Source organism: Poromitra crassiceps (genome assembly GCF_964638095.1).
Source record: "Poromitra crassiceps genome assembly, chromosome: 3".
Lineage (NCBI taxonomy): Eukaryota > Metazoa > Chordata > Actinopteri > Beryciformes > Melamphaidae > Poromitra > Poromitra crassiceps.
In genome coordinates, this window is record NC_139625.1 from 13,465,979 (window position 1) to 13,491,893 (window position 25,915).

At 44.1% G+C, this 25,915-nt stretch overlaps 1 protein-coding gene across 1 annotated transcript in view; it reads right to left on the reverse strand.

Annotated features, from left to right (window-relative positions):
- Window positions 1-1,020: 1,020 nt before the first annotated feature.
- Window positions 1,021-25,915, reverse strand: part of pudp (pseudouridine 5'-phosphatase) — a gene marked incomplete at its 5' end in the record, with an annotated part of 55,076 nt that continues 30,181 nt past the window's right edge. Inside the window, one exon of the mRNA XM_083633575.1 lies at window positions 1,021-2,326. Within this exon, the coding sequence (XP_083489701.1) occupies window positions 2,150-2,326 (177 nt within the window). The 3' untranslated portion in view covers window positions 1,021-2,149. The remainder of the gene's footprint in view (window positions 2,327-25,915) is intronic.

The following is a 25,915-nucleotide window of genomic DNA, read 5'->3' on the forward strand; positions in this document are numbered from 1 at the left end:
TTAACTACATTTCCCATACACCCTAGGGGTGATTCGTCTTTGGTCCCAAATAACAAAGGCTTAAAATCACTGCACGCCTTGAGTCTCGATCCCTGAAGCCTAAGGATCAAGTCAAAAATCTTGGCGTTATTATTGATTCCGATCTCAACTTTTAGGGAAGAATTAGGGGCTACATGTCCAGATAGGATCTAGAAAAACTAATTCACGCCTTCATCTATAGTAGGTTAGACTACTGCAATAGCCTTTTCTCTGGTCTCTCCAAAAAAGAACTTAGGCAACTTCAGCTCATTCAGAATGCTGCTGCTAGAGTTCTAACGAAGACTAAGAAAGCTGATCATATCACTCCAGTTCTTAAGTCCTTACACTGGTTGCCAGTGTGTCATAGAATAGATTTTAAAATACTGTTATTAGTCTATAAATCACTTAACACATTGAGTGCCACAGCGCTTCAGTAAAATTGTCTGGAGCCTGTGCCAGATTCACTTCCATTCAGTTGAAAACAGCTATAGAACTTTTTCTATTAGGGCTATATGGACAGAGCTGGACTCTAATGAAACATTGGACACTCCTGCTTCTTTCAAAGAAGAAATTTTGTTTCTAGACAGTTCCATTATGAAATGACAGCCTCTGAAACAAGAGCACTTTCAAGGGTTTTCTGCTGTCTTTTTTTACTTTTCAAGATAAAGTCACTTTTATGAATACTTTTTGCACTCTAATTTCAAGCACATTCACTGACTCTGGCTAATGTTTTCTGATGTGGTGACATGGTGTAGTTCTGTGCAGCCTGCGTGCCCCACCCCCCTCTCCCCCCCTCTCCACCCATGAGCTGCAGACTCCTCCCCACACGCACACAGTCTATTTTCGCAGCCTCCGTTTTTGCCCCGGGCGGATCCCAGCGTGACAAGGAAATGGCAAACGGGACTGCGGGAAAGGGTTTGGCCGTTCGGCTTCGGGTGCTGCCTTTCTGGCGGGTGGTCGTGTGGAGAGACTATATGCAGACAGATAGACAGAGGCGGAGGAGCTCAGTTGTGGGCACGGATCGCAGCCAACTGTCGGCTGCAGACGGAGCAATCTGTGTGGCTCTGGCTGCAGCATGCATCAGTGTCTCTTTGATCACGGCTTTCTCCGCTTTCTCCTGCACAAAGTAAAGGATCTGAGGTGGGTGGCGCAGCTCCCGTGTAGATTTTTAAGGTGGCGCCGTGTGATCCCTTGAAGGGATTCATGCTCACTGGCTGGGTACGACCTTAAACAGCAGAATTATGGAATAATATGAATTATGATTTTAGGACGTCCAGCGACGTCCTTGGCACTTCTCGTTACTTTTTTTTAGGACGTCCACAGACGTCCTTGGCTCTCAATGTGTTAATGGCCTAGGCCCAAAATACATAGCTGAATTGCTCCCACGCTACGAACAGTCTAGAACTCTTAGGTCAGCAGGGTCCAGCTTATTAACTGTCCCTAGGATCAAATCAAATCATGGGAAGGCCGCATTTACCCACTATGCTTCTGCTAGCTGGAACAAATTGCCTGAAGACCTTAGATCTGCCCCAACCTTACTTACTTTTAAAAATAGACTAAAGACTTTTATGTTTACCGTCGCTTTTAACTGCTGACAGCTGTTTCTCAATATTTTATTATGCAAACCCAATGAGTCCTCTATAAGTTTTTAGCTCTTTTTGCAACTGCTGCGCCTGTTGCTTAATGCACTTTTTATACTCTTTTTTAAAGTTTTGTTGTGATGCTTTTAAATGTCCATTTTATTCTCTTCTTTTTTCTTTTATTTTCCTGTCAACCATTTTATGTGAAGCACTGTGTATGAAATGTGCTATACAAATAAACTTGACTTGACTTGACTTGATTATATTTTGTGGTCTGTGACAACTAGGAAGTGAAGTTGTGTAACTCGTGTTGTTGAAATAAGCGAAGGGTGATCTTTTAACTCAACAAGGAGTTGTCTCTGCGTTTATCTTGCACACAACCTCCACAGTACATAATGTCCCTTTTAAGTTCCACAGTACAATAATGTCCTTTTTTTAGAGTGAGAACAGAGGAACACTCGGTGTCGCTGAGACTTGACGCTTATCAAACCGTACCGTTTTAAACCATGGTGAACTGTGAATAGTGAAATGGGTGAATGACTGCATCCCTATCAGTCATACGCGGGCAAGCCGAAGAGCTCTGGCTTGAAGTCCTCCATGCTCCTCAGCTTCAGCGTGGCCTCCCGGGTGAGCTCGGGGTTCAGTTCGTCATCGGGGATCATCACCACCTGCATGCCCGCCGCCAGCCCCGCCTTCACGCCGTTGGGAGCGTCTTCGAACACCAAGCACTGCACAAGGACAAGACACAAGGAAAAAAAATACAAAGTGATATTATCCCGTAGCTACCGTGACATCACCCATTGGCTTTTGGACTCCAATTTTGAAGCCTAGTGTGGCCGTCGCCATCTTGGGGTTCTAGTGCAGCTCGCGTGAGACGGCACGAGACGAGGCGGTTTCCCAGAGCCGCAGCTCCGCCTGCTATTGCTATATAAAATGCACCCCCTCAGTAGTTGTTATGAAAGGTGAAATAAGCTATATAAGCAAACACTATGTTTTGAACCAGGCTGTAAACATGCTTAATCACTGTTACAAAGTCGGGCATTTTGACATGGGGGTGAACTTGGGTCCAGCCTCAAGTGGTCATTCGAGGAACTACAGCTTTCACGATCACTTCCGCGGCTTCCTCTGTCAATGTCCGAGCTAGCCCTCTTAGCCTATTTACGAGTTTCCTGATGAGACCGTGGGCGCGTCCATGACACCCTCCCTCCCTGTTTCCAGCTGCCGGTTTCCTGTTTCCGCCCAGGACCGTTCATAGCGAAAGAGACTGAAAATAATCATAATAATTGTTGTGACTTTACCTACCTACCTACGTCTTGTAATGATGCCCCCCAGCACAATAATTTCACACGTGCATAATTGTACCAGTACAACGGAGTGACAATATCTTGAATCTTGAAAGAGAGAGACCGCTAAAGCTACGTTCAATGACCAAATAATAAGAGTTCCGGTTTAGACGTTTAGCCTTCAAAACAAAAGCGGCCGCTATGCAACCACCACATACTATTTTTAGCCATTTCGGCTAAAATAAGCCCGTACAGTACGAGTGAATTGACATTCACCTCGTTCTTTGTAAAATATCGCCGCTATGCAACAACACAACGTTACTATTTTTAGCCATTTGGGATCAAATAAGCCAAACGTTCCCACTCTTGACAGCGGCGCGCACCTCCTTGCTAGTGAAAAAAATTTAAACAGGAAGTCGACAACCGGCAACCGCTGAGAATCATGGGAAACGTAAGTCCAGGAATACGGTGAATCGAGCTCAACAGTCGCGGGACGTTTCCTGCCCCGGAAGAGAATTCCCTGTTTATTTTTCTCCATAGACATTTCGAAATATCCTTATGTACAACGAGTTTTAAGGCATGCGACTGTTGAGCTGCAGGGTTTGACCCCTCCGCGCCACCACCAGACACGTACCACCCCCACCCACCCACCCCACCCACAGAACACAGGGCCCAGGCCGACACACACGTGCCCCCCGCAGAGCACAGAGCCCAGGCCCACAACAAACACGACAGTGACAGAGAGTCCAAACAGAACCATTTCCATTTTCAATGTGATGAACTTCACGTGTCCCAGAGGAGCGCTGTGCTTGCTGCTTGCTGGTGGCACACTATACATTACAGCCCTAATCCATAGTCGGAGCGTGGCGTCCCCCTGTTGTTTCTAATGGCTTTGTTTGTGTTTTGATTCAGGGGATAGGAGATATTTTCTTCTCTCTCACATTGACTGAGTGTGTAAATGAAAACTAAATAGACGTTTTACCGCATGCGCATTTTATACAGTAGCTATAAAAGGTGTGTTCTTATCGGTAGTGAGTGTTGGTAGACTAGACACAAGTCAAATATAACTACCTATCCGTTTGCATCCAAATGTCAGGCACATTTTTTTTAAGACCGCTTTTGAAATACGACAAAAAAAAAATCACACAAACCCAGATCAATATTTACTTGACAAATGCATCTCTATTGCTATGTATCGCCTAATAATAATAATAAAAAAAGAAATCCACATAATAGTGGACAACACTTTAAAATGTGCTGCTCCCATTCAGCATTTTTCTTCTTCTTCTATCATTACATAAGTGCATAAAATGGAAATGTATGACTTGCACTGGTTTATGGAAGTTGAAAAAAGCTTCGCAAGAATCCAATATAGCTAAAGTTTTATATGCCCAAATAAACTGGGGACTTTAAAAATGCGATGCTACCCATTAGTAAGAGTGTTTTTCTTCCTACTGCACACCGTGTAAACACACAAAGAAGAGTGTGCAGGGAGTGTATGTGTAGAATACATAGGTCCTTTCACACCACCCCCGGCCCCGGCCTGGCTAAAAGACAGCGTTTGATGCTACTTTTGCCTCAGAGGGATCGTCGAGTCTGATCTCAATTTATGAGGGTGGTAACATTTTACAGCTCGGGGGGCATGTACAGCATTAGGCACGAAAGTTCCAGCAAAAGCACGCATGCATGCACTTTTCAACCAATGAGCCGGGTTTACTGCGTGAAATATAATAATATACGATTATGGCCAGGACTCGTGTATCTCACCACAGGGAAGTAATACATATCTGCTTACAAGCAGTACGCTATCAGCGGCACAGTAAATCTCGTCGATCCCAACTCCCTAGAAATGGATTTCATTTGCGAGGCAGAAATTGTATTGAGCTTCGTCACGTCGAAATGCCATGACATGTGAGGATGTGGAAAACAACAACAACAACAACAAACGTGTAGCCTAATTACCAGTTGAAGGGCAAAGGTCAACAAGGACGTTCCGACAACAGCAGTGAATGAACCTTAACCACGGGGTTAATGATTTCTCAGCATCCAATACACACTGGGACTCGTTCATCAATATAATGTAAGAAACCAGCACAGAATTAATATTAAGATCAGATCAGGTCAGATCAGATCAGATCAGGTCAGATCAGATCAGATCAACTGTATTGTCCCCGTGGGGGATATTTGTCTTGGGAAAAAAGTACTACTACAGGCAGCTGCAATCATGAGCAGCACAATACAAATCAACAAAACAGAGTAACACAGAGATACAAGTACAGAACATGACCAACAGACAATACTGTAATTGCACTAAGGCACAGAGGTAAATATTATACGACAAGACGAGGGTATGATATATATATTATTTTTTTCCCCCCACTATTTTTTATCCCATTTTTATCCCGTTAGTGCTAATTTGAATTTATTTATCCTGGTTGCTGCTCCACCCTCTGCCAATCTGGGGAGAGCCGGAACTGGCCCCATGCTTCCTCCGAGACATGGGCAGTTAGCCAGCCGCTTCTTTTCACCTGACAGGGGAAGCTTCACCGGTAGGACATAACACGTGGGAGGTTCACGCTATTCCAACCAGTTCCCCTCCCTCCGAACAGGCGCCCCTAACGACCAGAGGAGGCACCACATTAGCAACCAGGATATTGCATGTTTTGGTGAGGGGTTCCTATATGAAGGAAACCCCCAGGGGGCACGGGAAGAACATGCAAACTCCACACAGAAAGGCCCTTTTGACGACCCCACCCGGGCGGCGGGCACTCGAGGACATGCGGACAGACACGCATTCCTTCAGCGCTCACAGCGTCCCAGGTGGGAATCGAACCCAGGACCTTCTAGCTGTGAGGCGACAGCGCTTACCACTGCACCACCACCATGCCCCCCGAGGGGATGATATTATTGATATTACACCTGATGCCCTCTTTATATTGCACCTACCCTAATGATATTGTACAAGCCCTATTAGATCAAAGAAGATATGCATACAACTAGACCTTATGAGAAGAAAAACATTACAGTGATTAAATGAACCACAACTCATAAAGCAAATGCATCACAATGTTGCACAAGACACACTGGAGAATGACAAACTCGCGCCCTGTGAGATGAACATATACCGTACATGGAATGATGTATAATTGCACAAGCCCTATGAGGTAAGGCTTTACGTCGTGAGAAGAAACATCATTTAAGATAATCCACAGACACAGGGTTCATGTGTGATTCTCGCTAATCTCTCGAGACACATTTTCAATTTGCATGAAAATCTGTCAGCATGTTCAAAGAAAATCCGGATAATCGCACGCCTAATAATAGCGCGAGCGCTGTTTAAAATGAGCATAAAAAGGGTGTGGCTGAGCGAGTTGAGTTCAGGTTGTTCAGGTATTGAAACATACTTGCCCCCAGAGGTGTAAAAAAAATATATAAATATACTGTATATACATTAAATTCAATTTTTTACCGATGGATTCCCAGATTGTATTCTCACCAATCACAGCGTAAGAATGAGCGGTCGTGATCGACTAAATGTGGCGGCTGGAAACAATCATCATTTAAAAATCACGGCCCTAAATATTCTCAGTTCACACACAGGCCTCGCCCCCGAAGTTTACGACATGCCAGGCGGAATATGTCCAAGAAGAGAAACTTCTGTGGAGATGACCTTGGTGCTGAAGAACTTCATAATTACAGACCACTTACAGTATAATCTTCCCTTTCTTTCGTAGGTCCTTGAAGGAATTGCCGCTATGCAATTAACCTAGTGTCTCCACCAGCGATGGGCCATTCAAACTGTTTCAATGGGGCGTCGGGTCATTTGAGCGCGCTGGCAGTGGACACGGGCGCCTCCCCTATCTGACCAAAGTCCCACCTTTCTGCCTCATCATGTTTGTCTGATTTGCTTTCTTCATGTCATTGTCCTTGCTATTGGCCATTTTCTTGTTTTGTCCCAGAACCTATTGCACTGGTGGGGGATCTCCCTTTGACTTGGCCTGACCCCAAGGTTTCTGCCATTTCCCCTCCAATAAGATTAGAATAAGAATAAGATGTATGTATGTACTGTATGTATGTATGTATGTACAGTATGTATGTAGAATACCGTATGTATGTATGTATGTATGTATGTACAGTATGTATGTATGTATGTATGTATGCATGTATGTATGTATGTATTCAGATTCAGATACTTTTATTGCCACGCAACCAGGTTGGTGGTATTTAGTTTCAGTACATGATGTTGTAGCTCTGGCAAAACATGAAAACAGGACATTGATACATTTAGACAATTAGACAGTTACACCATTCCCACTTCCAACAATAAATACATAAATACAGGATACAAGACCAATAGATGTATAGTTAGGGTGAGGGGGGAGGGGGGAGAGGGAGAGGGGTGCTGAGGGAGTTCAGAGTCCGTATGGCTGTGGGAAAGAAACTGTTTTTGAAGCGGGTGGTTTTGGTGGGAATTGATCTGTATCGTCTCTTTGAGTGTATGTATGTATGCCTGTATGTACACTATGTATGTATGTATGTATGTATGTACTGTATGTACAGTCTGTATGTATATATATATGTATGTATGTATGTACAGTATGTATGTCTGTATGTACAGTATGTATGTATGTATGTATGCATGTATGTATATACACTATGTATGTATGTATGTATGCATGTATGTACACTATGTATGTATGTATGTATGTATGTACTGTATGCATGTATGTACAGTATGTATGTATGTATGTATGTATTGATGCAGAACTATACCATGGAAAGACAACACTTATGCCATATCCTAATATTATGATATCCAATATTGATATATAGGATAATATTGTGATAAGATGTAATATGGATATATTGCCCAGCCCTGTGTGTGCGTGCGTGTGTCTGTGTGTGTCTGTGCGTGTGTGTGTGTGTACGTGTGGGCTCTAAATGGGTCTGCTGTCTGAAAATGAAACTATGATTTCTGTTCCCTGTTTTTTGCAGTTTCCAGGCGAAGTCATCCGTTTCCATAGTGAGATTGAGTCAAATGTACAGTATATTTGAAACCCCCCTGTTTGTGTCTTTGAACTTCGTCTTTCCTTGCAGCGTCCCATCGAACCTCCCCAGATTCTCTGAAATGTATCTGATCAATTCTCTAAAAATTGCAAAGGTCACCAAAATCACATGATTCTCGTGTTAAGGTAAACATGACCATATAAGCTGTTTCCTTTGTACTGACAAATTAAGTAAAATATGTATGTGTGGCTTTGATAGAAGTGTTTTTTTTTTATAGTAAATGATAACAAGAGGCTAATCTGCTTGCTGGCTTATAGAATGAACGGTGGAAGAGGGAGTCAGAGAACAGAGCGCCCAACACGATTCAGTGGGAAGCGCTGTCTCTAACTCCAACTCCCAGAAGTTCAAAGCATCTGTACGGTCCATGTTTTTTATCGAGAAGGCCAGAATTGGGTGGCAATTAGCCATGTTGGGGTTTCCCAGAAACTTATAGCAAAGGCCTGAGGTTTCCCACCAACCCTTACTCGAACATGAAGACCAGTCGCAAAATGTTGCGTTGTGCTATTTAAATGCTGTATAAGGGATGTATGATAAGGGGATGTAATGTGTTATTCTTAGCAGGAACTCAGTAATATAGCGTATCATTTATAATTGTTTTACTCTGGCACCTCTGCCATTTGTTTGCATATCAAGCGTTAATAAAATAACATTATGAAAGTTTTGCATGAAATGTGGAAGCATGCATTTTTGTGAAGAGGCAGTGTCACACCTGAAAGTGAAAGTTTCCAGTTCCGGATAACACCAGCCCTCCCCAACTGGAAAAGTACGAAAGGAGAAGTTGACTGACGGGAAATCATCGTTAGAAGACCACCCGCTTTTGAAGACCACCCACTTTTGAAATTGTTTATTAAGAGGGTCTGAGGCTATGAAAAAGGGTCAATCTCTGATGGCCGATGAGCGATTGCTGTACCAGGAGAGGAGTTGACCCAGATCTGTATTGGATATTTGAGCTTTTTATATTCAATGTCTGTTGTCAATTAATTCTCAGAAATAAATGTCAGATAAATTGTAACAAATTGTCTCACTCTATTTTACTTCACCATTCCAAGGGACGCGTCAGGAAGGTATAGAAAACAGATTGACTAAATTAACCTTCTGATAACTTATGTCTTGTAACATAAAAAGACCTTCTTGAATCAGTATGCATGTATGTACAGTATGTATTATGTATGCATGTATGTACAGTATGTATGTATGTATGTATGTATGCATGTATGCATGTATGTATGTATGTATGTATGTACAGTATGTATGTATGTATGTATGCATGCATGCATGCATGTATGTATGTATGTATGCATGCATGTATGTATGTATGTATGTACAGTATGTATGTATGTATGTATGTATGTATGCATGTATGTACAGTATGTATGTATGTATGCATGTATGTATGAATGTATGTACAGTATGTATGTATGTATGTATGTACAGTATGTATGTATGTATGTATGCATGCATGCATGTATGTATGTATGTATGCATGCATGTATGTATGTATGTATGTATGTACAGTATGTATGTATGTATGTATGTATGCATGTATGTACAGTATGTATGTATGTATGTATGCATGTATGTATGCATGTATGTACAGTATGTATGTATGTATGTATGTATGTATGCATGTATGTATGTATGCATGTATGTACAGTATGTATGTATGTATGCAGTATGAACAGTATGTATGCATGTATGTATGTACTGTATGTACAGTGTGTGTGTGTATGTATGTATGTATGTATGTATGTATGTACAGTATGTACAGTATGTATGTATGTATGTATGCATGTATGTATGTACAGTATGTATGTATGTATGTATGTATGCATGTGTATGTATGCATGTATGTAGAGTATGTATGTATGTATTTATTTATTTAAGTTCTTCCTTGTCTTCACTGAGGGTTTAAGGTTGGTGGTGTTCGGAAGGTGAGACCTGCTGTGTCTTTCCAACATACGATCTTGCGTCTTTTGCTCGGTTTTGTTTCCCCCGTGGTTTATTTTGTCGCGTGGCCTACTTCGTTGCATCACGTTTGTTGTGACCGATGGTTGATTAGTTCGCTCTACGTAGGCTCCTTCTCTGTAAAGCCCTTCGAGACATCCTTGTGATGAAGGGCAATATAGAAATCAACTTGAAATTGCCTGTGTTGCATTAGAAATGTGTTCTCCCGTCACTGTGTATGGACAACAGCAGACAACAACTCTATTATTGGGGTAAAATACGGCGTCGACTCTTTGTAGTGGAAAGAGCTCTCTAGTATGAATCAAAGAAAACAGGCCTGCGATAGGTCTGCAGCTCCAAACGCTCCCCAGACTAAGCCTGAGAAAGCCCTGAGAGCCTGTGTCTGTCTCAAGTCTAATACTCAGGTAGAACAAAGAGGCCTGCCGGAGTCTCCTCAAAGCCCTCAATGACTGTTGTGACGTCACTAAGCCTGGTAATGGAGGAGGGCGGACACAATAACGGCGGAAATAAGCAAGAGCGCCGCTACAGAGGGGCCCCTGCTAATTCCCTTGATTGGGAGCAATTAAAACTGGTAATTACCCAAATGAGCTGGCGAAATGACCCTTTAATCTGCTTCCAACGCGTGGCATTGGAACGGGTGGAAAGCAGACAGCGATGCATTGCGGCGGCTGCTTGCTGGCTTGATATAGCTTGTGTGGATTACGGATGGAAGGAGATGATGTCAAATGAGGAGAAAATGATTTGAAGCGAATGGAGCGCACTGAAATGCACATGGACACACCGACACACACACGCCTACACACACAAACAGGACCACAACACACACACGCCTACACGCACAAACAGTACCATGTGCTGCTTGGTAGACCCGTTTTTTTCCCACTTTGCACCATGAGTGTATAACTGTAGGTTTTCAGCGTGGGTGTGTCCACACAGCAGGAAACAAGGAAATAGTCAAGATCGTATCGCCCACCAGTGATGTAGTTCCATCATTGGGTCAGTCAGTGATTGCTGCGTGTGCATGAAATGTGAGTGAAATTGTATAAGCATTTTCATATGGGACTTATCATTTATTTATGATGCCTACTCTCCTCAGAATCCGGCTTATGCCTACCCCACACTACAGGATAATTTGCAAGATTGTGGCCAAGATTCCCCCCTCCCGATTTTCTCGGGGGTGCTCCCGATTTGAGGCGCGTCGGGCAGATAATCTTCCCAAATGATCCTGTAGTGTGTGGGGTTCAAAGATTCACAATCCGGAAGACTGCCTCTTCCCGATTGTGAATCGGGCATATCTAACATGTTAGATATTTACAACCCGACAGACGATTGCATCTTGAGCAGAGAGCCAGTAGTAGCTGCGTTTCCATTACAGTTTTTCGCAAAATAATCTGGTCCGCGTCCGCCCGCAGCCCCGCACAGAAACAAAGAACAAGGAAATTGTCATCGAGGTGAAATACCCGTGCGTCTTTGAACGGGACGGAAAACTAATGCTATACTGCAAAGCATGTAGCCTACAACAAGCGCTTAGGTCTCATATGCTTCCCGCATCGGCGAGTGTCCGCACGGAAAAGGGAGTCAAATCAGCAGACGCGCCCCTCCACAAGGCACCTTGTGCAGACGGTTTTCGCCTGGCCGTGCACAGTAGGCCTACACCCCGAATGGACGCGGCTGTCCGCGCAAATATTAGTTAAACAAATCCTTTCAGTGCAAATGCATTATAAAAACAAAAAATAAGATTTGTTTAGAAAACGAAATGACACAAATGTATTATTATTATTATTATTATTATTATTATCATTATTACTACTACTACACCCGGTGCGCAACCTGAATAGGCATTTTAAAAGTTAACGTCGAGCCCTGCTTCCAAGGTGAATCTTCGGCATAATCTTCTAGTGTGTGGGGTTGCGTTTGAACAGACGCGATTGTGTGTGTGTCCCAAGATTGAAATGTTAAAAAATCGGCTCTCTCTGTCCTGTAGTGTGTGGGCTCTCAAGATTTTTATAATCTTCAAGGATTTGAAAATCCTGTAGTGTGGGGTAGGCATTAGTTGTATCTTGAAAATTTAGTGACTGTAAGTCCTGTTTTTACTCAAAATATAAGAACTACAACACACAATAAATACAATTTATAATGCAATATACTATAGACTTTTTTATGTTTGTAAACAGCGATTATGTAATTTGTGGGTGGAGCCAAACTGGTTGCAGATAGTTACAACTAGCGGTTCAGCTGGCATATAAATATGGAAGATGTGGACGCCTCCTCCATGTATTTTAAAGCTTTGCCAGCAACAGACAGGTTACCTTACACAAATAAGAGAACTGTTTCAATGGGGTGAGGTTTCTTGACTCGTACTCACTGTCAGGATGGGTCTAGTATCCAAACATCACCAAAGTTGCAGTGCGGCACTTCGTCATATTCCTAGTGGGAATGTCCAGCGCCTATAGAGTATAGACTCTATACGCATACGGACGCAAGATGTCTTTTTCCTGTATTCCGGGGATCTATCTCGTTTCGGCTTGAGTTCCGCGGTTCAGTTGAATCTTCAACCATACATTATTATTGCAAATAGCCTAAAACGATGCAAAAAGTTATGGGTTAATTTTTTATTTACTATATCAGTACTTTGTACGCACTCATTTCCCAATACAGAGGCAAATTGTATACCCCCCCCCCCCCCCCCCCCCCCCACACACACACAAAAAAAGGATAATATGCGAGGGGGGAACACACACACACACACACACACACACACACACACACACACACACCAAGTGCCTCACAAAAGGTTTGAAAACCACTATACTCGGTAGCTTATATACAATAGAATAGACCATGATCAGGGTGCCTAGAATGAAGGTGCTGAGGACAGATATTGCTGACATATCGTGCATCTTACAAGAGTGTGCTGGACAACATGAAAATCCTCCCACACAATAGAAGTCTCTTTCTTTTGCTCCGTCCTTTCCTCAAAATCAATTGAATATCTCTGAATCCCACCAAGAATGTCTCTGTCTCTCTCTGCCGCTTGAAAACCCACATTTGGCCATTTTGATTCACTTTTATTGTCAGTATTGACGGGAACGCGTGTAGGTGATCTCCAGGAAACCTGGAATGACTGACTACAGATCAGTTAGTATGGATCAGTTAGTATGAGCCAAAGTTGTAAGAACTGATTCGAGATCAGTAGTTGCCGTACATTCGAGATGGGTTCACTTTGGGGTAGGCATGGGTCGATTTCCGGTTTTACCGGTTCGGTTCGGTGTACGAGCCCAAACCGGTTTGATCACGTGCAAACCGAAAAAAAATATTTTTTTTCTTTCTTTTTTTAATAAAAAAATGTAGCCAATCCATTCTTATTGCACTATTTTTCGTATTAGCCTCTTGTCAAGTTGCGCTAGTAGGCAAAAGTCTTATTTTGTTTATTATGTTGATGTTTGAAGAAAAGTTCAGCTGAATAGTTATGAGAAATAAAAACGGTGTGTTGTTACAGTTAAATGGTTCTGCTTATTTTTATTCAGTGTTAGTGCTGGTTGGCATACCAGCTTAGAGGTGCATTATCGCCACCAACTGCAGTCGCATTACAGTCATTTATGGACTACACTAAAAAAATTAAAAAAATTTTTTTTTGTAAAATTCGATATACCGGTTTGACAAGTTATTGGGGGGGAATATCTAAATGGTTACATTTTTTCAAACATGACTACTTTGGGGTCGACTCCTTACCGTCAAATCCGCCAACACTTCCAACACGTTTCCAAACTGTATGACGTAACAAAGCTTCATTTGCTGAAAGCATTTGAGTTGGCCACTTTGATACACGCCACAAATGACCGTTTCAACACAGCACAGTGTTTTGAAGGTATCGATGCATTTCAAATCACTGTTTCAGGGCCCATCACTATCCTAAGTACTCTCAAACTGAAGTGTTATGAGGATGAGGTACTTCAAGGGAAAACACAAAATAGTCTTTCTGAAAATACCGATATGATATCGGTGGTCGTGATGCTTTATGATGCTCATCACCCCGAGGACAAAGATGATGACCCACTTGTTCATTTGACCACTACATCACTGAGAACGAGTCAAAAAGCAAAAATACTATTGGAGGATTAAAAGCCACTGCACAGACCCGGGTTCAATTCCCGATAGCGGTACTCCTGGCTTGGTCAGACGTTCCCACAGGAACAATTGGGTCTCTGTTCGGGGGACGAGGGGAAACTGGGGGAAATAGCGTGCTCCTCCCACGCTCTAGGTCCTGCCGGTGAAACTCTTGGCTGTCAGGTGAAAAGAAGCGACAGGTGACTGCACATGTATCGGAGGAAGCGTGTGCTCTAGTCTACAACTCCGCAGATCGGCAGAGGGGGTGGAGCAACGAGCTGGACAGCAGGGGGAATTGGCCAAGTACAATTGGGGAGACAAATCTGGAAAATAAATAAATAAATAAATAGTATTTGATATTCACTGGGAGCTATTGGACGACTGTTGGAAGATCATCGTGGAGACATAGGAAGCCTTTAAAGGTTGTTTCCAGCAGTGCAGGCTGGTCTTCTGGCTTTACCTGGTGGACAGGTGAGACCCCCCCCCCCCTCGCGCTGGTACCCCGCTATAAACGGCACCATGGAACATTTGCAACCTGTCTGTGGGCCTAAAGCCAAACTAGGGATGTCACGATACTATAATTTCTACTTCGATACAGATACCCAGGAAAATATCAACACTTGATACCATTTTCGATACCACGGGAAGGGGGGAAGACGACACATCAAGAGGCATAAAAATAAAGTTAGACAGATGGACAGACGCGCACTTCTGCATAATGTAAAACTTTGAACTGAATTTAGACAGCAGATTAGCGCTGCTCTAGCCATCAGAGCACGTTTAGCTTGTTGAAGCAACAGATCCCCACCAATGATAGGGAGGGGAAAAAATCAGATTTTTCATTAAAAGAAAGCACTGATGGTATCGAAACTGTTGCAAATCAGTATTGTATCCATTTCAAATTTTTAGTATCGATACGTATCGATACTATCGATACCTGTTGCAATTGAGTATTGTATTCTATTCAAATTTTCCGTATTGAACCTTTCGATACCATCGATACTTTTGACAAGCCTAACCCAAAACACATGCAAGATTCATCAGAGCCAATTGAATCTGGATTCAGCGTGTACCCAAGTCAGCCGTGCGTGCACACACTCAAACACCCTCAAAACCCTTTACACAAGTGTGTTATGGTGAGATGACAGGCCCGCGATGCTCGCATGCTGCGACTTAGAGCCAGTCCAAGCCTTGTTTGGCTGCGCAGCGCTTGGCTGTGGACAGCAGCTCAATAAAGGAGCCTCTACAATGAGAGGCTGCCCCGCGAGGGGAGCCTGATTGAGTGGTACGCTGCTACGTTTCAGCTGGGTTCACAGGCGCTCATTATTTAATAGATCATCTCCTTATAAGCAAGGATTAGACAGGCCATTTGCATCCAAAAGGACCAGATTCAAAGCTGTTTCTGTCCATTCCAGCTGTGTGGTGGAGCACAGTTAAACTATCAACGGGCAGATACTGTAACTGTGCGTTCACAGGGCAGATAGTGTAACTGTGCGTTCACACAGGGCAGATAGTGTAACTGTGTGTTCACAGGGCAGATAGTGTAACTGTGTGTTCACACAGGGCAGATAGTGTAACTGTGTGTTCACAGGGCAGATAGTGTAACTGTGTGTTCACAGGGCAGATAGAGTAACTGTGTGTTCACAGGGCAGATAGTGTAACTGTGTGTTCATAGGGCAGATAGTGTAACTGTGTGTTCACACAGGGCAGATAGTGTAACTGTGTTCACAGGGGTGATAGTGTAACTGTGTGTTCACAGGGCAGATAGTGTAACTGTGTGTTCATAGGGCAGATAGTGTAACTGTGTGTTCACACAGGGCAGATAGTGTAACTGTGTTCACAGGGGTGATAGTGTAACTGTGTGTTCACAGGGCAGATAATGTAACTGTATGTTCACAGGGCAGATAGTGTAACTGTGTGTTCACAGGGCAGATAGTGTAACTGTGCGTTCACAGGGCAGATACTGTAACTGTGCGTTCACAGGGCAGATAGTGTAACTGTGCGTTCACAGGACAGATAGTGTAACTGTGTGTTCACACAGGGCAGATAGTGTAACTGTGTGTTCACAGGGCAGATAGTGTAACTGTGCGTTCACAGGGCAGATAGTGTAACTGTGCGTTCACAGGGCAGATAGTGTAACTGTGTGTTCACAGGGCAGATACTGTAACTGTGTGTTCACAGGGCAGATAGTGTAACTGTGCGTTCACAGGGCAGATACTGTAACTGTGTGTTCATAGGGCAGATACTACAGTATAACTGTGCGTTCATAGGGCAGATACTACAGTATAACTGTGCGTTCATAGGGCAGATACTACAGTATAACTGTGTGTTCACAGGGCAGATACTATAACTGTGTGTTCACACAGGGCAGATAGTGTAACTGTGTGTTCACAGGGCAGATAGTGTAACTGTGTGTTCACAGGGCAGATAGAGTAACTGTGTGTTCACAGGGCAGATAGTGTAACTGTGTGTTCATAGGGCAGATAGTGTAACTGTGTGTTCACACAGGGCAGATAGTGTAACTGTGTTCACAGGGGTGATAGTGTAACTGTGTGTTCACAGGGCAGATAGTGTAACTGTGTGCTCATAGGGCAGATAGTGTAACTGTGTGTTCACACAGGGCAGATAGTGTAACTGTGTTCACAGGGGTGATAGTGTAACTGTGTGTTCACAGGGCAGATAATGTAACTGTATGTTCACAGGGCAGATAGTGTAACTGTGTGTTCACAGGGCAGATAGTGTAACTGTGCGTTCACAGGGCAGATACTGTAACTGTGCGTTCACAGGGCAGATAGTGTAACTGTGCGTTCACAGGACAGATAGTGTAACTGTGTGTTCACACAGGGCAGATAGTGTAACTGTGTGTTCACAGGGCAGATAGTGTAACTGTGCGTTCACAGGGCAGATAGTGTAACTGTGCGTTCACAGGGCAGATAGTGTAACTGTGTGTTCACAGGGCAGATACTGTAACTGTGTGTTCACAGGGCAGATAGTGTAACTGTGCGTTCACAGGGCAGATACTGTAACTGTGTGTTCATAGGGCAGATACTACAGTATAACTGTGCGTTCATAGGGCAGATACTACAGTATAACTGTGCGTTCATAGGGCAGATACTACAGTATAACTGTGTGTTCACAGGGCAGATACTATAACTGTGCGTTCATAGGGCAGATAGTGTAACTGTGCGTTCATAAGGCAGATAGTGTAACTGTGCGTTCACAGGGCAGATATTATAACTGTGTGTTCACAGGGAAGATATTATAACTGTGTGTTCACAGGCAGATACTGTAACGAAGTTTGTTCATTTCTCATAGCGCCAAGCAAACGCTGAAACTCGGCCAATGTGCGGGTCGACAAGCTTGAAGTTGGCCACAGCTGAACTTGTTGTCGTCACCGGCCGTCAGCAGCCATTATATTTCTGCGACTCCCCGTTTCCTACCCATGTGATTTCCTTTCATGACTTTTTCTGTTTGGCCGGTGCAAAACAGTTGCAAGACAGTTGATTACAGCGACGCATGAACGAGGGCTCAAAAACAATGCTCGGAGAACGGGTTATCTATTGTGTCGGGGTCGATGGGAAGCTCTGAACTCATTTGATAGATGTTTTAGATTGATGATGAGAACGTTTTAGTATGCTACTAGGGGTGTCAAAAATAATTTCTAATTCGATTAGAAGATGCATCGCGATGCGGACGTGCACGATTCTGCACCGATTCACAAATGTCAAAAATCGATTATATTAACACATTGAGTGCCACAGCGCTTCAGTAAAATTGTCTGGAGCCTGTGCCAGATTCACTTCCATTCAGTTGAAAACAGCTATAGAATTTTTTCTATTAGGGCTATATGGACAGGGCTGGACTCTAATGAAACATTGGACACTCCTGCTTCTTTCAAAGAAGAAATTTTGTTTCTAGACAGTTCCATTATGAAATGACAGCCTCTGAAAGAAGAGCACTTTCAAGGGTTTTCTGCTGTCTTTTTTTACTTTTCAAGATAGTCACTTTTATGAATACTTTTTGCACTCTAATTTCAAGCACATTCACTGACTCTAGCTAATATTTTCTGATGTAGTGACATGGTGTAGTTCTGTGCAGCCTGCGTGCCCCACCCCCCTCTCCCCCCCTCTCCCCCCCTGAGCTGCAAACTCCTCCCCACACGCACACAGTCTATTTTCGCAGCCTCCGTTTTTGCCCCGGGTGGATCCCAGCGCGACAAGGAAATGCCAAACGGGACTGAAGGAAAAGGTTTGGCTGTTCGGCGTCGGGTGCTGCCTTTCTGGCAGGGAATCGTGTGGAGAAACTATATGCAGACAGATAGACAGAGGCAGAGGAGCTCAGTTGTGGGCGCGGATCGCAGCCAACTGTCAGCTGCAGACAGAGCAATCTATATGGCTCTGGCTGCAGCATGCATCGGTGTCTCTTTGATCACGGCTTTCTCCTGCACAAAGTAAAGGATCTGAGCGCCAAGGTTTTAGGGTGGCGCAGCTCCCGTGTAGATTTTTAAGGTGGCGCCGTGTGATCCCTTGAAGGAATTCATGCTCACTGGCTGCGTACGACCTTAAACAGCAGAATTATGGAATAATATGAATTATGATTTTAGGACGTCCACAGACGTCCTTGGCACTTCTCGTTACTTTTTTTTAGGACGTCCACAGACGTCCTTGGCACTCAATGTGTTAAAAAAAAAAAAAAAAAAAAAAATCGAATAAAATATAATGGAAGTACATGCAGTTGTTTATTTGGATCATAATACAATGCAATTCCAAATGCACTTTTATTTTAAAAGTAGCCACACCGTGAGAAAAATGAAAGCGAGAAAAAATAAATCATGTATTGGGGAAAAAAAAGTGATGCATCGATTGAAGATGCATCGAGATGCATCGATAATCGTAATCGTCATCGAATCGAAGCCCTCTGAATCGTAATCGAATGGAATCGTGAGGCCAGTGAAGATGCACAGCCCTACATGCTACCTAAAGAAACTATGCAATGTTACGAAAGACAAATCAACCAAGTGCCTCAAAGTGTGAATGCACACAGTAAGCACTAAGAGAATGACTCAAAGTGTGAACGCACACAGTAAGCACTAAGAGAATGACTCAAAGTGTGAACGCACACAGTAAGCACTAAGAGAATGACTCAAAGTGTGAACGCACACAGTAAGCACTAAGAGAATGCCTCAAAGTGTGAACGCACACAGTAAGCACTAAGAGAATGACTCAAAGTGTGAACGCACACAGTAAGCACTAAGAGAATGACTCAAAGTGTGAACGCACACAGTAAGCACTAAGAGAATGACTCAAAGTGTGAACGCACACAGTAAGCACTAAGAGAATGACTCAAAGTGTGAACGCACACAGTAAGTACACACAGTAAGCACTAAGAGAATGACTCAAAGTGTGAACGCACACAGTAAGTACACACAGTAAGCACTAAGAGAATGACTCAAAGTGTGAACGCACACAGTAAGTACACACAGTAAGCACTAAGAGAATGACTCAAAGTGTGAACGCACACAGTAAGTACACACAGTAAGCACTAAGAGAATCCTGCAAACATTGGCCATCTGCAGTACAGTCAAGTCAGCGTTTATCCGTTTGGATTCCACTACACGCTCGTCCAATCACGCTCATTTGCTTGCTTGGTGGTGCGGGTGGATGCTGCTCCAGTGAAAGCCTGGGCTGGATCAGTGTGGTGCGGGTGGATGCTGCTCCAGTGAAAGCCTGGGCTGGATCAGTGTGGTGCGGGTGGATGCTGCTCCAGTGAAAGCCTGGGCTGGATCAGTGTGGTGCGGGTGGATGCTGCTCCAGTGAAAGCCTGGGCTGGATCAGTGTGGTGCGGGTGGATGCTGCTCCAGTGAAAGCCTGGGCTGGATCAGTGTGGTGCGGGTGGATGCTGCTCCAGTGAAAGCCTGGGCTGGATCAGTGTGGTGCGGGTGGATGCTGCTCCAGTGAAAGCCTGGGCTGGATCAGTGTGGTGCGGGTGGATGCTGCTCCAGTGAAAGCCTGGACTGGATCAGTGTGGTGCGGGTGGATGCTGCTCCAGTGAAAGCCTGGGCTGGATCAGTGGGGTGGATGCTGCTCCAGTGAAAGCCTGGGCTGGATCAGTGTGGTGCGGGTGAATGCTGCTCCAGTGAAAGCCTGGGCTGGATCAGTGTTGCAACACTGGAGAGGAACAACGCGTGAACAAAAAGTTTGCCTCCGAGTTACACCATCGACGGACAGATCCTCCCGCTTCGCCGCGGCTTGTTCGACTTAGCTGGCTTTGTCAGCATGCGACACAGGGGGGCGAACGAACGGCAGGGGGTCGACTCCATGTCTGCCCGCCTGCTCTGTCTCTCAACCTAACGTGACTTTGGAACGGATCTGTCGTGGCGAAGATGTTCACCAGCACAAAAGCATTTAAAAGGCCTTTGCCGTGCGGTATAGGCTCGACCGATGCCCTATAGACCCTTTTCACGGGGGGGCATTTTGTGTCGAAAAGGCAGAATAAACACAGGTGCGAGCAAAACGCTATAATGTGGGTTTCCACATTCCAATCGTGGAAGTTTGAAACCCTCATTATAGTGTTTTGCTTGCACCTGTGTTTATTCTGCCTTTTTGACACAAAATGGCCCCCGTGAGAAGGGTCTATTCTCATCAGACGAACAGGCAGCAGGTCAGGGGTGTTGTCACGCTAGTGTCCTGAAACCAAGTCGCTTCCAGATTGGCACATGGCTCCAGTTTTGTTAAAACCAGTGGTGTAATGTAACTAGTACTGTACTTTAAGTATTTTTTCTGAGTAACTGTACTTTACTTGAGTATTTATATTTCTGTCAACTTTCACTTTTACTCCACTACATTTCCCAAATAAAATGGATACTTTTACTCCATTTCCCCCAAGCATCTTAGTTACAAAGTAAAATCAGAAGAAATTGCGTAGCCAGCAAGCAATCAGGTTTGGCAAATCAGTGCTCCTAGTTTGCAAGTTACGTTAATCACGATCCACACGCCATTCCATTTGGTGGCTGTAATGCAACATAACGTTGTTTGCCAGCGGCTATAAAAGTCAAGAAGAAGAAATAGACTTCCACTCAAGCTCAGGCATGTCTTTTGCTTGATTTTTTTTGCAGCATTTACTTGTACTTTTTACTTTCAATATTTAAGTACATTTAATATCAGAAAATTACTTTTGATACTTAAGTACAGAAAATATCAAGTACTTTAAGACTTTTACTCAAGTAATATTCTAATGAGTGACTTTGACTTTTACCAAAGTCTTTTTCTGGGAAGATATCTTTACTTTGACTTAAGTATGGTTTTCGAGTACTTTATACACCACTGGTTCAAACAGTTTAGGTGGCCTGTGATTCAGCTGAGGACATTCTGGGGCTGTTTGATGGCGTTGTCGTTAATGGCATTTGGAGGAAATTGGCATGGGGCGATGGCTGCGCTCACAACGCCGATAAACACAACAATGTGTGCATGTCTGCACGGGGACTGGGACTAAAAACACTCAGAGATGGTGCTACTGTGTGCACCACACTAACATGATTTATTGATTTATTTTTATTTACGCATGCATTTACACATTTTCACTCTCTCTCTCTCAGAGGAGATGCTGTTATCTGCTGATAAATGCTGCCATTATGTACACTAACCATTTATTTATTTTCGATTTGTTAAATTATGTTTTTTACAGAGTTTAGTTTTTCGATTATTTATGGGCTTTTTTTTAATAAGTAGATTGTAGAGTGAAGATCAACTTAAGAAAACAGACAATGCACATTTTTAATTTTCCAAATACGTTCCTGTGTTCAAGTGAATAATACAATACTTGTATACAAATATAAAAAGATATGCTGCTTGGTGCTACTGTGTGTGCTAACTTTATTATTTATGTGTTTGTTCTCTTTCAGAAACAAGGAGATGCTGTCATCTGCTGATAAATGCTGTTAAGTGCATTACAACTTTATTTTTCATTCATATGTTGTTTTTTGCAAACTTTTTTATTTTTATTATTATTATTATTATTATTATTATTATTATTATTATTATTATTACCACCTGTGGACATTTATTTAGTAGATAAATGTTTATAAGTGCACTGGAGACAGAGTGCACGTCGTCTACTTATGCAAACAGAGACAATGCAGGCAATAACATTATTAGTGTTGAATAAATGTTCATTTCAGCTCAGAACTTTTGTGTCTCATTTGTTATTATTAAATTCTTGCATTTTTATCAGATGAAACAACAACAACATGATATTGGCAAGAAGGACCTGGAGCACTCGATTCACTGGGATCAATTGAATTCACTAGGTGCAGAGCAACGTTTCGACGCGACGGCGTCTTCATCAGTCATCAGAGTTTTTTTACTCTGATGAAGATGCTGCTCTGCACCTAGTGAATTCAATTGATCCCAGTGAATCGAGTGCTCCAGGTCCTTCTTGAGTTTATACCCATTTATTTCTGTTGTGAATACTGTCGTGTCCTGAGCACCTCCCTCTGTGGAGGGGCTCAAGCACAAGAGACCCCTCTACATTAACATCATATTGGCATTATATATCGCTATGGGTCAGCTGCTCTGCTCTCTAAGTATGGGCATTAGCCATTGAAACAGCCATATTGGTGGAGCACTAGTTGGTGTGACTCAGACTGCTGCTGTCAGACTCACGCTCGGTCTATTCCAATCCTCCTCCTAACACTTTCCTTCGTTCACTCATTAAGCTCATAAAGGTCTGTGAGGCGTAGAGATGGAAAATGCAGCGCTTTCAGTGGACTTTTGTTTTAAATACTTTACTGTGCAATCATCAATCAAATCTAACTGGTCTGGGCACGGGTCTGTGTGTGTGTGTGGGGGGGGGGGGGAGGGGTCTGGGCACGGGTCTGTGTGTGTGTGTGTGGGGGGGGGGGGGTCTGGGCACGGGTCTGTGTGTGTGTGTGGGGGGGGGGGGGGGGGGTCTGGGCAGGGGTCTGTGTGTGTGTGTGGGGGGGGTCTGTGTGTGTGTGTGTGGGGGGGGTCTGTGTGTGTGTGTGTGGGGGGGGTCTGTGTGTGTGTGTGTGGGGGGGGTCTGTGTGTGTGTGTGTGGGGGGGGTCTGTGTGTGTGTGTGTGTGTGTGTGTGTGTGTGTGGGGGGGGGGGGTGTCTGTGTGTGTGTGGGGGGGGGGGTCTGGGCAGGGGTCTGTGTGTGTGTGTGTGTGTGGGGGGGGTCTGGGCAGGGGTCTTTGTGTGTGTGTGGGGGGGGGTCTGGGCAGGGGTCTGTGTGTGTGGGGGGGGAAGGGTCTGGGCAGGGGTCTGTGTGTGTGTGTGGGGGGGAGGGGGGGTCTGTGTATGTGTGGGGGGGAGGGTCTGGGCAGGGGTCTGTGTGTGTGTGGGGGGGGGGGGGTCTGTGTGTGTGTGTGTGTGTGTGTGTGTGTGTGTGTGTGGCGGTCTGGGCAGGGGTCTGTGTGTGTGTGGGGGGGGGGCACATTTCTCTTCGATGATCCTCACATTGTTTTAAAGTGGACGCTAGTGGCCGTTCATGTACACACGTCGCACGCATAGCGAAACACAACATGTTATAAGCCGAGGCTTATGGAAAGCTCTGGTATATGGCTTATTTGCTTTGCTTAACATCAACTATTAACACCCCCCCGCCCCCCACAAACGCCCCACTCCACCCTCACACCTGCCCTTGTTTATAGTCTGAATTATGGCGCACTAAATATAAGACATGGCGCACTAAATATAAGACCGCGGTGTCCATAAAGTACAGCCACTATACTACTACTGCAGCCTAGTTTGGAAAGCAAAGCGCGGTGTGTAACGGAGGGAACAGCCGTCGCTGATAAATGGCATGAAACCGTACTGTAACAAGTTGACACAACCTAAACACGCACGCAGCAAATATTGGATTAAGGGGTGTGTGTGTGTGTGTGTGTGTGTGTATGTGTGTGCTGGTGTGTGTGTGTGTGTGTGTGTGTGTGTGTGTGTGAGTGCATAAGCGACAGTGACAGATTGCTCGGCACCTCCTCTAAACGATGCGCGGGCCGGGGGCGGCTTGAGCCAGGGATGTGTAACGTTTCATCATCTCTGTTACGGAGAGCGCCAATAAAGGCCGTGTTGATGATAGACAGACGTGTGTTGGTGTGTGTGTGTGTGTGTGTGTGTGTCATCATCCCGTCCCACAGGTCACACACACACACGGCCTAAATGGTTCAAGGTCGATGCCGAGGCCCTCAGTGGCCCAAGGCCAGGTTCTAATGACTGGCTGGGGTAAACAAGGCAGAGGATGTCAGATGGGTGGCTAGCTGAGAGGAGGAGGCTATAAATGTCTGCTGTGAATCTACAGACGTCTTATTCCCCCACACCGAACTAGCCCGAGCAATCAAACAAACAGCCGGTGACCTCTACAAGGACTACGGGACAGTCCCATTAAGTCCTATATAAAGGCAGTCTTAAAATGGCATGTAATCAAGAAATACATTATACTGTAGGGCCCAAGCAATACTGGATTTGTGGGGGTAATACCGATATTGGGGAGTAAATTAAAGATAAAAATCTGATATTGATGTATCGGCCGATTCTTTCTATACATATAAGTACATATATAAACACTCCCCTCCCCCCCCAATTACCACTCAAAATATGAAACACTTGTGACAAAGATATGTAATGGAGGCAGGATATTTTACAGTTCAACAATAAACTTTATTGTCCAAAATGACATCACCGCACTTAAACAGTAAACTTGACTGGGGAAATTAATAATTATAAATAACTATAACACACGCACAAGCACGCACGCACGCACGAGCACGCACACACACACGCACACCAAGTGCCAACACACATAACTAAAACCTTAATAAAAAAAATCTGTATGTGTGTATACTGTAGCTGTTTCCAATACAGTTTTTTCGCAAAATAATTGCGATATTTCTACAACTTCTTCAAAGTACAATTCCGACTTGCAGGCGTTTCCATTGAAGTTGTTTGAAGTCGGTGATGGCACGCACACCTGAACGCAATTCCCCATTACCAGCAGCTGCCACAGTGATTACGCACGGGGATCTGCCGCATATCCCCGTCCCCTGCATGCTCAAATGGTCAATGCAAATCACCACATGAAGTTACAACGCATATAAACGAGCCTGATGATCAATTAAAAAGAAAATGAGTGGGCAACATGTTTCTGCTGCGGTGAATGCAGTGAGCGCAACAGAGGGGAAAAAAGGTAATAAAACTGGTCCGATTTAGAGATGGAGGGAAAAAAGGCTGATTTGGTGCAATAATCAGAATGTCGTGTATTATAATTATAACATTGCACCTGAAACATGTATTACTCACTGTATTCAATTCAGTCAGCAGCACCGCACCGGTGTGTGCCCTCATCTCGCCGCTGTGCCAAATGCACACACACACAGGCAGCCTGTCAACATGGACCGATTTCTGCCATTAAAAATGCTCCTATCTCCCCCGGCTCCGCTTTTGCACAACACTCGTCTTTCTGCTAGGTAGCGTTGCTTAAAAGTTTTTCCACTTGCTGCAGAGGTTTTGCCACGGCTTATCGAACCCTTTCTCCCTCATTTTCCTTTCATTTTCCGCTCCTTTTACAAAGGAGAAGATGGGTCACATGACGTGCAAATGCGGAAAATGTGTTTCCATTACACTTTTGCGATAAACTGCTATATCGACACGTCTGAAAAACCACCTCATGAGAGCGCAAAAACGTTTTGCGATATTTGGGAGGTTTTTCGAAATGTATGTGTTTGTTTTCCATTACCTGATTTTTATTGCGATATTTATATTTTGCGCATTTCTGAGGGTAATGGAACACAGCTTATATTGGACAACATATACGAGGGATCAACCGTGTCGTCACTAGGGAAAAACGACAATGGGGCCAGTTTACACAACTTTAACACAAC